The sequence below is a fragment of the Cuculus canorus genome, chromosome 8 (genome assembly GCF_017976375.1).
Source record: "Cuculus canorus isolate bCucCan1 chromosome 8, bCucCan1.pri, whole genome shotgun sequence".
NCBI lineage: Eukaryota > Metazoa > Chordata > Aves > Cuculiformes > Cuculidae > Cuculus > Cuculus canorus.
The window spans coordinates 17,074,541-17,087,518 of NC_071408.1; the positions used below are offsets into that span (position 1 = coordinate 17,074,541).

A 12,978-nucleotide genomic window follows, 5' to 3' on the forward strand; every position below is an offset into this window, starting at 1 on the left:
AGATGCTGGTGAAACAATATTGTGTTTGTACATTAGTGTTTAGAGCCAAGAAGTGGTGTGAACTTCAGGTTCTTTTTTACGTCTAATGCTTTGAATTTAACTTCGGTTCCTGTGTCACTTAAAAATGTAAAACAGAAGCTGTTAACTGTGTAAGGCTTTACCTACCAGACATGTCAACGATGAATTGAAAAATAGGAATTTGATATTTTAACACAATTTCAAATAAGTGTGCTTGCAGTGTTTTGTGGAGACATGTGGCCGCTCCTCTCTATATAGTAAAAAGAGAGGTGTAGTTTCGCTTTTTAAAATGCTTAATGTGACAGATTCCTAAACACAACAGAGTGCTTCCAGGAAGCTTTCCATGCTCAGATCTTTTGAGGTTTTAGATTCAAATGTTTTTTCTGTCTTTTACTTTAGAATCTAAAGTTTAGAACAAACAAAAAGTCAAGAATATGTTTCAGAAGATTCGATCTGTAGAAAATTTTATTCTATTAAAGCTGTTAGAATAGGTCTGTGAACTGCCTTTTTAGGTCAAATTTCAGGCCAAGACCATTTTTCTTTCTTCTAATTTCTGTGTGCTCTGTTTGTATGAGACTGGGAGTTGCAACATTGGCACCAAGTGAAACAGCTACAGATCCTTGAAATCGAGAGGCCAATATACAATGGGTAATAAGCGATCGCCCCTTAGAGCTGAAGTGGTCCCTAAACTTGGGTTCTTTAACTGACTGCATTAAAATAGTTAATATTCTAGCAATAACAGATGTGAATTGCTAAAGATCTTTGTCTTTGGCTCCATCTTCAAATTATTTAGGTCAGCAGAAGCATTTCTTTTGTGTTGGTGAGGGGGGAAAAAACAGAAATAGCAATTAAAATAAGTAAAATAAAAAAAAACCACTCGGTCTGTTTATTAGCCTTCTTCATAATTTGGGTCATGTCCCAATATTGTTAACTTAAATCAGCAGCTGCTGTTTGTAGAACAGGAGGCTGATCATGTGGAGCAGTTGTATTTCTCAGTGTAGTATATACTGGCTATATAAATTCTGTCACTTCCTCATGCTGGCAGTTTTGTAATAAAGTTTTCTGAAGAAAGCTTTACTTTTCCTATGAAGTTAGCATGAGAATAGATTGGAATGCATTTATAATGGTAGAGATGCTATAATGTGAAACCTTTTAGTAGTAATTCTTTATTTCTGTATCCAGGCTCCACTTATGAAATGTTCTATGAAAATCTAGGCCTTAGTGTTCTGGTTGTGACTGAGCTTCTTAGTATATTTGAGGATTCGTGGGTAACTTCCTTTAAATTATTGCTGCATTTTCACAGGCTGGACACTACTCTCATAGACTTTACCGACATGAAGTGCCAACGAGGGGATTTGAGCTTCATTTTTAATGGTGATGCTGCACCCTCTGAATCTTTTGTAGTTTTAGACAATGAACAAAAAGTTTACCAGCGAATACATCATGAGGTAAAGATCTGCGTAAATGTCGAGTGTGAAATAACTTGAGCTTTCACTTCACATCAGAAGTCTGACTTATTTTATGAAACAAAATATACAAGCTCCAAAGAAATGCAAACCAAACACATTTCTGTTCAGTTGTTATAACTTAAGCTGTGCAGATGACACAAAATTTTGTTAAGAAAAACAGTGCTTTTGAGTACAGAAATCTAAATGAGGGGAAAAAAGCTAGAATGTGATCTTCTGGAAAAATCTATTATCATCCTCAATAGGCAAATATGTTCTGAGTTGTAATACGTGCTGCTTTTCCATTGGGCTTAATTTCAGTGTCCTCAGGTGGGTTTTCAAACTTGTTTGCCACTGCTTTATGTCCATTTAGTCACCCTTGGCCAGTTTGGCTGTTAACAATGCAACGATGTGACTTGTTGGAGCCCTTATATTGAGTCAAGTTCTTAATCATGACTTTATCTGCCCATCACTTAAGTGTATTGCCTGGAAGTGTATGGAAAGGGTGTGGCTTCTGAGCTGCTGGATGAGCCATGCTTGCTCATTTAATGCTTTATTTGCATTAATATTTAAGATTAAACTATTTGGTAACCATTTGGCCAGAGCGTCTATAAAACAGTTTGAAAATTCAGGAAATGCCAGTTCTGGGAAAAGTTCCAAAGGAAAAAAATTATTGATTTTCTTTCTTTGTGTGTGGTTTGTGGTTTTTGGGTTTTTTTTGAAGTAATCATAATTATTAGGAAGTAATCATAATTAAGTTCTACTCAGCATTTGGGGCCATTTTTTCTCCTAGGAATCTGAGATGGAAACAGAAGAAGAGGTTGACATTTTGATGAGCAGTGATATTTACTCAGCAACGTTATCAACCAAATCAATTACCTTCACACGTGCCCAAACTGGATGGCTTTTTCGGGAAGACAAAACAGTAAGCTGAAAGAGTATCTCAGACTGCATTACTGGAGACAAAATATTTCAGACAGCCTTATGGTGATGGGCTTGGGGAGAAAAAAGGAGTGAAAGAATGTTATGTTCAGGGCATGGGGAAAATATCTCCCCTATACCCTCCAATTCTCACTAGTTTGGCCACATAGGATGTATGTGATGAGTAGCCTTTGTAAGGAAAATGTAGGCTGTGAGCAATGTGGTGGAGCTGTTGGACAGGGGTGGAGACAGATTGTACTGAGAATGACTTTATTCTAGGAGTGTGTTATGGTCTCTGCAAATTCATTCCGGTAACGATTCTGTGAGCTCCTATGTCTGAAATGTGGGAGGATGGGTGTGTTCTGGGTACCGTTTCCTTTGGATATTCCTTTCCTGTTACCATTCCGACTAGGGTACAAGTTCTCAGCTGTGAAAAAAACTGAAAGCCCCACCATGGTAACCTCCTTGAGTGGGAAGTTGCTCTGGAGGATTTTGCTTTCAACTTGATCTGATCAGGTTGTGCCATTCATCCCAAGTGTTACAGAGCTTTCTTTTTTTTGAATACCCAGTCCATCTTCTACATGTGTAAGCAATCCTTGAACACAGCTTGCTGGTGAAGGATGTTTTAGTAAGATTTTCCTTGGCCAATCTTAAGTAGTTAATCTTTTCTGTCTTAAACTTTCCAGTGATGTGAAATTGCTGTTCCCATTGGAGTTCTTTCATTTGTGCTGTGGATACCTTACTGGGACTGTCCCCGACAGCTCATGAGGTTGGCTGTGTGAATTAAAATATTGCGATCTCAGCAAAGCTTATCACACTGAAGTGCAATTATTTTGATATGCAAGAATTTAAATGATTTTATCTTCTATGAGTCATTAATGTCCAATTCCTTTCACACAGGAAAGAGTAGGAAACTTTTTGGCAGATTTCTACTTGGTTAATGGACTTGTATTAGAGTCAAGGAAAAGAAGAGAACACCTCAGCGAGGAGGATATTCTTCGAAATAAAGCTATCATGGAAAGCCTGAGTAAAGGTGGCAACTTAATGGAGCAAAATTTTGAGGTATACTTAAATAACTCTTCAGAATGTGAATTTTTGCATAGGAGAATAATCTCTCACACTAGTTATTTAGCAAAGTCTATAGATAATATTCTATTTTGATTGTCTTAATTTTAAAATAACAGATACAATCTACAAGTATAATCATGGCTATACATTAATGAATTATCCTGATTAGTGTATACATTGAGGAATTTCTGTGATTATATTAGATATTTCAGTTTTAATTATCTCTTAGTAAAAGATGATGGGTTTGCCTGTGGCAAATCACTTTAAAAATTTGGTCTAAAAGAAGTTAATGTTCAATTCTGGTTTTCTTTTCAATCATGTTTTCCTTTATCTTCATTAAAATGGACGAAGCCTGTTATTATCACCGTGAAATCAAGAGCTATTCAGAATGAGCCAGACGCCATCTGGGAACACACACACAGCCTGTTAAAAATGATAAATCTATTTCTGTGTTAGCTTGTGCTTGGTTACTTGTCATTCAGGCACTTGAAGTAACTGATTGAGTGTTATACTAAAACAGCCAACTTCTGTGTAAAATACAGTTTGAGACCAAATTCCTAAATGGAGACTGACAGCAAGAGCAGAGGATGGGGAAACCCAGTATCAGCTACAAACTGGATAGGTTATATTGCTTTTCTTTGTAGAACTGCAGTACAGTTGTTTCTTCTGAATGGCAAAATTCTAAGAGAGTATAAAGGAAGATAATCAGTTACTATGTGTTTTTCTGAACAGCCTGTCAGACGGCAGTCTCTCACTCCGCCGTCACCCAATACAATCACGTGGGAAGAGTACATATCTGCTGAGAATGGAAAGTGAGTATGTTGGGTTTATTGACGTTAAATTCCATAGGCACCTTTTGGAGTGTGAGTTGGGGTTGTGGGTTGGTTTGGGGGGTGGGTGTGTTCTTTAATTTATGGGTGCTTTTTAGTCATAGTTTTCTGGGGACAGGAACATTGGGTTTGATGTCTTGGGTATTTAATATTCTCCAGTAGGCTGGCTGGGAAGTGGATAACTCATATGCTTTAACAGTATTACAGCATCTGCTGGTGATAAAAATACTAGGTGGGCGTCTGCCTGGTACCCACAGCTTGAAATTTAAACACTTAGAAAATATGGACATCTAAGTAGGCTTTTTTTAAGTAAAACTTTCTGACGAATTCATACTGTAATTAATTCATCTTTACCAACAATAGTGATAAATAATTGAATTCACCATGTTTAAAATAAAAATTTAAGATTTTATGAGGCTCTAGTAGCAGTGGTGGGGTAAAAAAAATGCACACTTCTGGAATACAAGGACATACAGATCTCCTAGTACTGGCTAAATCTTTGCAAGTATCCTCCTCTAGGCATGTAACTGGGTGATTTGTGGCTGTAATTTGAATTGCGATAGCTTCTTTTGTAGAAGGTGCAAGCAGTTCAGTGTGTTTTCTAGGACTGTGTGTTGTCAGCTGTTGAATGTAGAAGGACCAAAAATGTACTGAGTCACATCAGTAACTGTGATACAAGTCCATTCTCTGAAGATATTAGACTATTGCCTAGAGTTGGGTGTTACCAGGAATATGGGGATATTGCAGCAGAGGCTTACTAAGAAGGCATGTGAGTCTGTGTTGGGCTTTTGGTGTTCTTTTAACTAATTTAATCCTTAGTATTTGAGACAGAATGAATAGTCAAGCAGAGTGAACAGGTTATGCCAGAACAGCTGTTACTATTGAGCCAGAAATACTTATATATGTAAGATTTTGCTTTCTTTAATAATCTGATTTAGTGGAAAATCCAGGTTTCGAGCTAAGGCAGAAAAAAAGAGGAAAGCATTTGCTATCATATTTGTAACTTGACCATTCCTCTCCTATAGCAGAATTTTCTGCCCTGTGTTTTCCTTGGAGTGCTACCAGAGGAACTTTTGCACCTTCTCAGAGATTGTTTCATGTTTTAGGGTGAAAGCAAGTTAACCTTTTCTAGTTCCACTTGATGCTTTGTTGACACACAGACTGTCTTAATGAACATCTGACATCAGCTGCATGTATTTCTGGGTAGCTGTCTTTTCTTCCTGTAGTATTTATTAACATAGTGTTCATGAGGAATTTACAGATTTTTCTGAAGCTGTTTCCCTGACTGGTTTTGTCTTAAAATCTCCTGGTTTAGCAGGACTCATTGTAATCTAAATTGAGCTGGTTACTGACCCATCTTTACTATGCACAGCTGTAAAGTATTTAAAGAATTTACTTGATTGTAAGGATTCTGATGTTTTCAAACCTGCATCTGTCTTCCTTACTTTCAAATCAAGGTTTCACTGAGAGAGAAACTGACCTTGTCTTTCTCCCCTGCCCCTGACAGAGCTCCTCACTTGGGTAGAGAGCTGGTCTGCAAAGAAAGCAAGAAAACCTTTAAAGCCACGATAGCTATGAGCCAGGAATTTCCCTTAGGAATCGAATCGTAAGTTGAAATTATTGCCATATGTAGGAAGTGTTTTAATATGCTTGTGAACTGCACAGTTTTTTGTATGTTCGGATATGGGAATGTGGCAGTTTAAAACCTATGATTGTAGTTGTACTTCTAAGCAAGGAGACCGTTAGAATTACAGACCTCAGTGCTGGTGTGCCTGTTATTGGAAGAGCCAGGTGCTTGTCTTACTCGGCAAGGCTGGAGCTTTGACCAGGTTTATCAACTTGTCACAATACTGACATGCCTGACTCTACAGAATTCTAAAACATTTTTGCCCTTAGCAAGTCTTTTTACAATGTTATGTCCTCTAAACCAATACAAAACCATATTAGCTTCCTTATATCCATGGAGGTGAGGCTCTGGTACTGTATGTTGCGGTCTCCTGTATGAAACGAAGACAAGAAATTATTATTTTGATGTTTATTTTTATGCCTATGGTAATTTGGTATGCATCACCGAGAACTGAATGGGAGGATGCTGACACTGAAGCTCTGGGGAGATAGAGTGTGATGTAACTTTTTGGCTCCTTTATTACTTTGCTCTTTGGGTTCTTTTTATCTTTCCTAGAGCAAAAGCTTGTGAAACAAGAATTTGTAATGACTTTTGTTTTCCTTTCCAGATTGTTGAATGTTTTAGAAGTAATTGCACCCTTCAAGCACTTTAACAAACTTAGAGAATTTGTTCAAATGAAGCTTCCACCAGGCTTTCCTGTAAAATTAGGTAAGAAAACTACAACAACTCTTGTACCTTTGTTTCCAAAATGTATGTGCTTATTCATGCAGTATGTTCAGAACTTCTGTGGAGTTTTGAAGAGAACTCTGTTATGTAAGAGTGAGTTGGTGTAAGTTCCTGAGAACCCAGTTTAGTTAGTGCCAGTAGCATCAGCTCTGAGATCTACAGCTGAAAGGTGAATACAGCCCCATTTGGGAAGAGAGCTCTAATTTGTGTTTTCCTAATGCTAGAGTCTCGCTCTAGGAGTAATGTAGATATGCTGAATTATCCTTGCATTAAGGCTGATCTTAGTTGTGAGTTAAGTATTTTGTAGCACTTCTTTATTTCTTTCTTATCCAGAATTACTGAAGATGTATTTTTCACTTAAAAATAAATAGAAACTATTGTAACAAATGGACATGTATAAAACAGTTACATACCAGTAACTGTTCAAGCTAGACAGTTCTGAACAGACTCTATTTTACCTCCTGTCACATTTGCAGGGCTCTTTTAGTGAAGACTGGCTTTTTACTTAAGCTTAAGTTAGTTCATGGGCAGGCCAGTGTTGAGGACAATTCTTAAATGCTCACCCTCACTTCTAGTTGAAAAAGAGTTACATTTTAAAGCAAACATTCAGAAGGCTTATATCTTCATGTGGATTTGCTCCACAGAAGCCTACATGTGGCAACATTATTTTATTTTGTCTTGTAACATCTCCAGGCCATGTCCTCTGTTTTTTAACAGATTAATCTGTGTGGTCGTGGCACCTTGCTTTCCACATTGTCTGTCTGCATCAAGAAAGGAAAACCACTGAACTAAGAGTATTAACAGCTTTTTAAATGGTGTATTGAGTTGGATATTGTTTCTGTGCTCAGGACATCTGAGCATATTCTGAAATACCTTTCTTTGAACCATCTGTTTTAAGAGCCCTGATTCGCCATGGTGTAGAAACTAAACAAGCTTCTATGTCTTTAGCTAAATCTTTAAGTAGCAGTACAGGTAAGCCTGTATTTCTCTGCTTTTCATTGTAGTGTTTTGCCCCCTGTCTAGATATTCCTGTATTTCCCACCATCACAGCCACTGTGACTTTTCAGGAGTTCCGTTACGATGAGTTTGATGAATCCATCTTCACTATTCCTGATGACTACAAGGAGGACCCCAGCCGCTTTCCTGATCTCTAACTAAACTGGAAGGTGAATGGTGAATAACAATACCAGCGTACCACAATGAAAGCAAAAGGATGCCTGTAGCCCACAGGTATAGGTAGAAAAGTGGGTCCTAAAGGAAGGGACAAACTCCATAATCCAGAAGAAAAGGGAATGTGCATCGAATGACTGATGTGCTGATACTCACTGTAATGGGCATCTAATCTAGTCCCCAATTTACAGCATCTCCTGCTGTGTCCTTCACACTTTTATACATCCAGTACTGCAAGCGTGGTAGTCTGGCACCTCGGTGACCCTGCGAATGCCCAACACCTGTGAGGAATATCATTCCTTTTTAAATTTTTTTACATTTCTTGGTGATACAAAAAGCACTCTTGGACCATTAGCATCAAAGTTGAAATGTCTTAGCTGGATATTTGCCCTATAAGACATCCCACCCTACGTAAAATGACCATATTATATTCTTTCAAGCTTTGTTTTCACAAATTGTAAACTATGTATCATTATGTATAGATGAGTAACTTGAATGTTAGCTGAAGGTGTATTAGAAGGAATGCGTTTTCTGTAGATGAATGAACCAAATGGTAACCATTAAACAACTGCATTTTCATACTGCAATACACTTCAGAAACAGCGTTTGCTCTGCAGGGAATGAGGTACCTCCTCTAGCACCTTAGTGCGGTCCATTGTGGTGCTATCAGTCTCTCTGAACTATTAGTTCCTTCACCCAGCTCTCTGTTCATCTGCCGTTCATCGGCTCCGCACACACCTTCCCTTCACCTGCTGGCTTGACAGTCCCTGCTGTGTCTGTGATGCTGTCTGGATTAGCTCACTCGGAGGGTCATTACCGAGAAATTGCCACCTTTTAGTTTCTCCTGTCCTATTCACTGGGGAGGCTTGCTCCATTGTGGTTGAGCATCCACTGGGTTGTCTTGTGTTTGTATCTAGCAGCTACTCAAAAATGTGGGATGCATATAAAGAGTTTCGAGAAAAATAAGCTCAAAGCATTAAACCTTCATGTAAGAAAAGGTTTTTCTTGAAGTTAGTTTAATTGTAGTGCACATTGAATAGGGCTCACTTTGGAAGATTTTATTTTCAAATGCTTAGGATGTTTTTTGGTTCATTTCCTTCCTCTTAATGTTTTTAATATGTAGGCATTTCAGTACTCTGGCTTCTTGAGCTTATTCTCATTCTCAGTGGTTCCAGTCTCCTAATCTGACAATAATCCAGCTTTTTGGTATGTTAGGAAGAATTTGTGCAAAAGGCTAATGGTGCTATTTGTTTGTAATAAGAAATTTAGATTAAAGTGCTGGTGTGTAATGTACAAAAGTGTAAATATTTTCAAAGTTATATTCTTTGTGCACTGTAGTCAAAACTTTTTCTGGAAATCAGTAGAGTTAAGTATCAGACTTTATAATAAAGCGTACTGTCGATGCTTAGTGAAGGTAACCAGCCTCACTGACCCCACAGGTGGCAGAGGGAGGTGGCTTTCACAAGGCAAAAGAAGCTGACTTGTTGGGCACGTTAGCAGAACGTGGGAATACATGTCAAAAGCAGATGTTGTTTCTGAACTGCTGGAATCTGTCTGTGTAAAACCGAAGGCGGCTGCTCTAGAGAAGTGCAGTGTCCACTCTATTAGCAGAGTCCTAGTGAGTCAGCTCACTACAAAGTACAGGTAAATGGGAAATAGGAAGTTGAGGTTGATCCTCTGCCAGCATTGCTAGGAACCTGTGAGCTTGACAGGTGAGGAATATTTACTTGCAGGCTGCAGTGGATACACTGGAGTTACTGATTCAAAATCAAATTGAAAGTAAAACTAAAGGGGGAAAAAAGCAAAGGGAAATAAAGAATTGCTGTAATTATTTCTGAAGTACTGTATCAGGAGCAGATGTTGAACATTCAGTAGGAATGATAGAACTTGTTTTTCCAAGTAATTATGAATTCCTAAAGTGTTCTACATCTCCAGTATAAATGGACAGCACTTCCTGCTCCTTCTAGGAAACAGCTGAGGTCCTTGCTGTGGGAGACCTGGGCTGGATGTGTGTGGAGACTGATGCCAGCAATGCAGGAGGTCAGGATTCAGTGTCGGTGGGGCCAAACACCGACTGCGTCTGTTCCCCTCTGTTACCGATGCCCATTGCAGGGTGGAGTGCTTGGTGTGGCTCTGCTGGACCGGCCGTGCTCAGTGCTGGCTGTCATACAGCACAGGTGCTGTACTGGGGCACCGAGGAGCTTGGGAATATCGGCGAATGCAGCATGTTTCTCCGTACGGGGAATGTTAGAAACTCTTGTTCTGAGTCTCGCAGAGAAAGAACCATGTATGCCATGGTACTTTGCATTTGTGGTTATTCCAAGTGGCCACCAGGGCTTGCTGACATAGAAAGGAGCATCTGTAGCTGGAGCAATGTGATTTAAGTGACAGAGTGGCTTCAGTGGACTGGATTCTAGACGAAAAGAAAGAACAAAGGTTTTTGTGTAACCTCACATGAAAACAGGTTTCTGTATCCCCACCTGCCCCAAGAACAGCCGGTGTGGTTTGCTGGTGGCAGACGAGGTGTCCAGCTCCAAGCCCACTGCAGCCTGTGGAAATGTTTTCTGTGATTTCCATGAACTCTGGCTGCAGATTTTGTGGGGTTTTTAACCTTCATGATTATACCACTACTGACTTTGATACATTTTAAGATTTGCAGAAACTTTTTATAGCTGGTTACTGTACTAAGCTTTGCTCTAACTGGGAGTGTCAGCAGAGAGGAATGGACGTGGATGTGACTGACTGTATCCTTTACATCATTACAGTTGAACATACCCTGCTGCCGCTTTCCTTCCTGCTATGGAGGTGAACAAACCAACTCCAGCTAGATTGTCCTTTCCATCTTGGTGGCTGTTCTCAGATTCCTGTGGCAGTCTTGTGAATCAAGGCTCAGCAAACTCTCCATACATTTCCTTCCAGCTTTTGATGTCTTTTCTGTCCAAAACATTCCTAGTGATGAATTTTGTAACTGAAAGCATAGGGAAGTTTGGGGCAGGGTTTCCTGATGGTTGGATACAGGGTGAGCTGCAGGGATCCTAACTAGCATGAGGGACTGACTACCTTGAGCTGAGCTGTGCCAGGCATCTTGGCACAGCAGTAGCGATCCCCAGGGGTGAAGAGATGGGATCCCAACAGCAGACCTGTACTGCTGCAGTTCTTTAGTGGTGGCTCCGTCCACACCAATACCAATGTCTTAAACACCGTCATTTGTTTTGTGTTGAAATCTATTTTTCCTAGCAGGATTGATCTAGCAGAACTGAAATTCTGTTTTTCCCCTTGCTTTTCCTTAAGGCCATGCTGAGCGTTAAGGGAAGGTTTGGTCCTTTGTGGAGGACCTGCAGCATTTTTACAGAGGTTCTCTTGTCCACTGCAGTGCGACAGGAAGCGCATCTGCTTTCGCTGGTCAATCTGACCGTGCGCGTGTAGGGACTTCCTGCAGCAGCTGCCCCAGAATGTAAGAGTGGCCGAGTGACTACAGCCACCCCTGGATATGCTGGCTGAGGGCTCTGGTGCCACTGCCTGCCCACTTTTTTGGGTGGGAAAGGGAGCTTGCACAGGTCAGGCAGGAATTGCCACATTGGGATGCACATGAGCACCGTGGTGTTCTCCAAGGTCAAGCTAATACTGGTGCATGAGTGATGTATGTGGAGGAGGAAACCTCTGTGCTGGGGCTGCGAGGATACACTCCCTCCAGAGCGCAGGGCGCTGCTGCTTCTGATCTCACCACATTTAGATTTTCTGATGGCTGTGAGAGTTTTTATGGATCCGTATTACAAGCCAGCCAGTAATTTTGGTACATTTGCAAAAGCATTCCTGGGGTTGTTTAACCAAACTTTTACTGGTCTTCCAAAACATTGCTTTAATTTGTGGCAAAAAGGGAATGCATTTTCTTTTTCTCTCAAGGAGCTGCTGTTCCAGTCACTGCACTCACTTTACTGCAGTTCTCGAATTATGTATTGGAATGATTTGTTACAGAGAACTCTGGATATATTTGTGCTGGAAACCCACCCTGTTAAGTTGATATTCGAAACAACTGTTTGTTTTTTCAATGTTTCTGTTCTTGATTTGACATTCATGCCAGGATAACTGCATTATTTAATCTGTATTAACAAATCTCCTGTAATGCTGCAGTTTCACATTTATTTTCCTTACAGTTTGTAATTATCATGGAAACAATGTCACTGTTTTGCATCTTATGAGTTGTCTGGTCCATATTTCTAACTTACCTTCACTAACGGTAATTTTTGGTTGTATCATTTGTTAGAATAAAGACCAAAATATGATTGATATGATTTTTGAAACCTTTCAACCTGAGTTTAACTCTCCTCCTCCCATTCTCCTCAGGATGTAGACACTGTAGCCATGCATCCCTGGGCATGGATTTGGTCTGAGGGGACAAGCTTTTTTTTTTTTGTCAATTCCTAAATAAACCCGTTTCTTCTCTCTAAAGCTCCAAATTTTATGGGACTGCCTACTCTGCGGGGGAAGAGCAGGGACAGCAGCTTCTTCCATCCATTCACCAAGACACGGAAGAGTTGAGAATTTCATGTCTGGGAGGGAGACAGTGTGAGTTTGCTGAACCCTGTTCATTAAGTACAGTAGTTTTATCTCCTAAATTCAGAAATGCACTTAAGTCCATTTACAAGATGGGACACTTGGTTGTAACAGGAGGGGTGGAAGAACTGAGGATGAGTTTCATTTTGCCTTGCAGAAAGAGTTTTGGGATTTTTAGGTTTTTTTGGTTTTGGGTTTTTTTTTAACACTTGTGCTTGCAGGAGGGCAGAAGAGCAATTTAAGTTGAGCTTGTAGAGTAGAGAACGGGATATCCCTCACCCTCTGTCAGTAAGAATTCACTATCTTCTAAAGTCTCCTTTTTATAAAGAGTAAGGAGAACTTGTGTTTGGAGTTACAGAAAGTTCTCAGACCATCACCAGTAAAGGGAGAGGTTGTAGCTGTTCCAGCACTACAATGCACCATGAAAGCCTGCAGGCAGCTTTATCACTGTAAACTGGTTCACACAAATATCCCAATGAGAACAAGAGGCAGAGCTACACAGCCATCACCCCCTGTGCCTGTGTATGGACTGGTACTCTCACCCTGGGAAGCAGGAGCCCAGCAGCAGCTCCACGGCAGTGACCCTCAGCCCTGAGAAAATGCTCAGAGCAGCACAACT

The 12,978-nt window shown here is 40.1% G+C and overlaps 1 protein-coding gene across 2 annotated transcripts in view; it reads left to right on the forward strand.

The window, feature by feature from the left end:
• ANKRD13C (ankyrin repeat domain 13C) overlaps window positions 1-12,097 on the forward strand; it is a 28,096-nt gene extending 15,999 nt beyond the window's left edge. The window contains exons 7-13 of one of the 2 annotated variants that reach the window (XM_054073793.1): window positions 1,322-1,466; window positions 2,257-2,388; window positions 3,285-3,446; window positions 4,185-4,264; window positions 5,790-5,888; window positions 6,517-6,617; window positions 7,640-12,097. In XM_054073793.1, coding sequence (XP_053929768.1) covers window positions 1,322-1,466; window positions 2,257-2,388; window positions 3,285-3,446; window positions 4,185-4,264; window positions 5,790-5,888; window positions 6,517-6,617; window positions 7,640-7,719 — 799 coding nt within the window. In that variant the 3' untranslated portion in view covers window positions 7,720-12,097. The remainder of the gene's footprint in view (window positions 1-1,321; window positions 1,467-2,256; window positions 2,389-3,284; window positions 3,447-4,184; window positions 4,265-5,789; window positions 5,889-6,516; window positions 6,618-7,639) is intronic. The other variant, XM_009569223.2, reaches the window with a different exon arrangement.
• The last annotated feature ends 881 nt before the right edge of the window (window positions 12,098-12,978 follow it).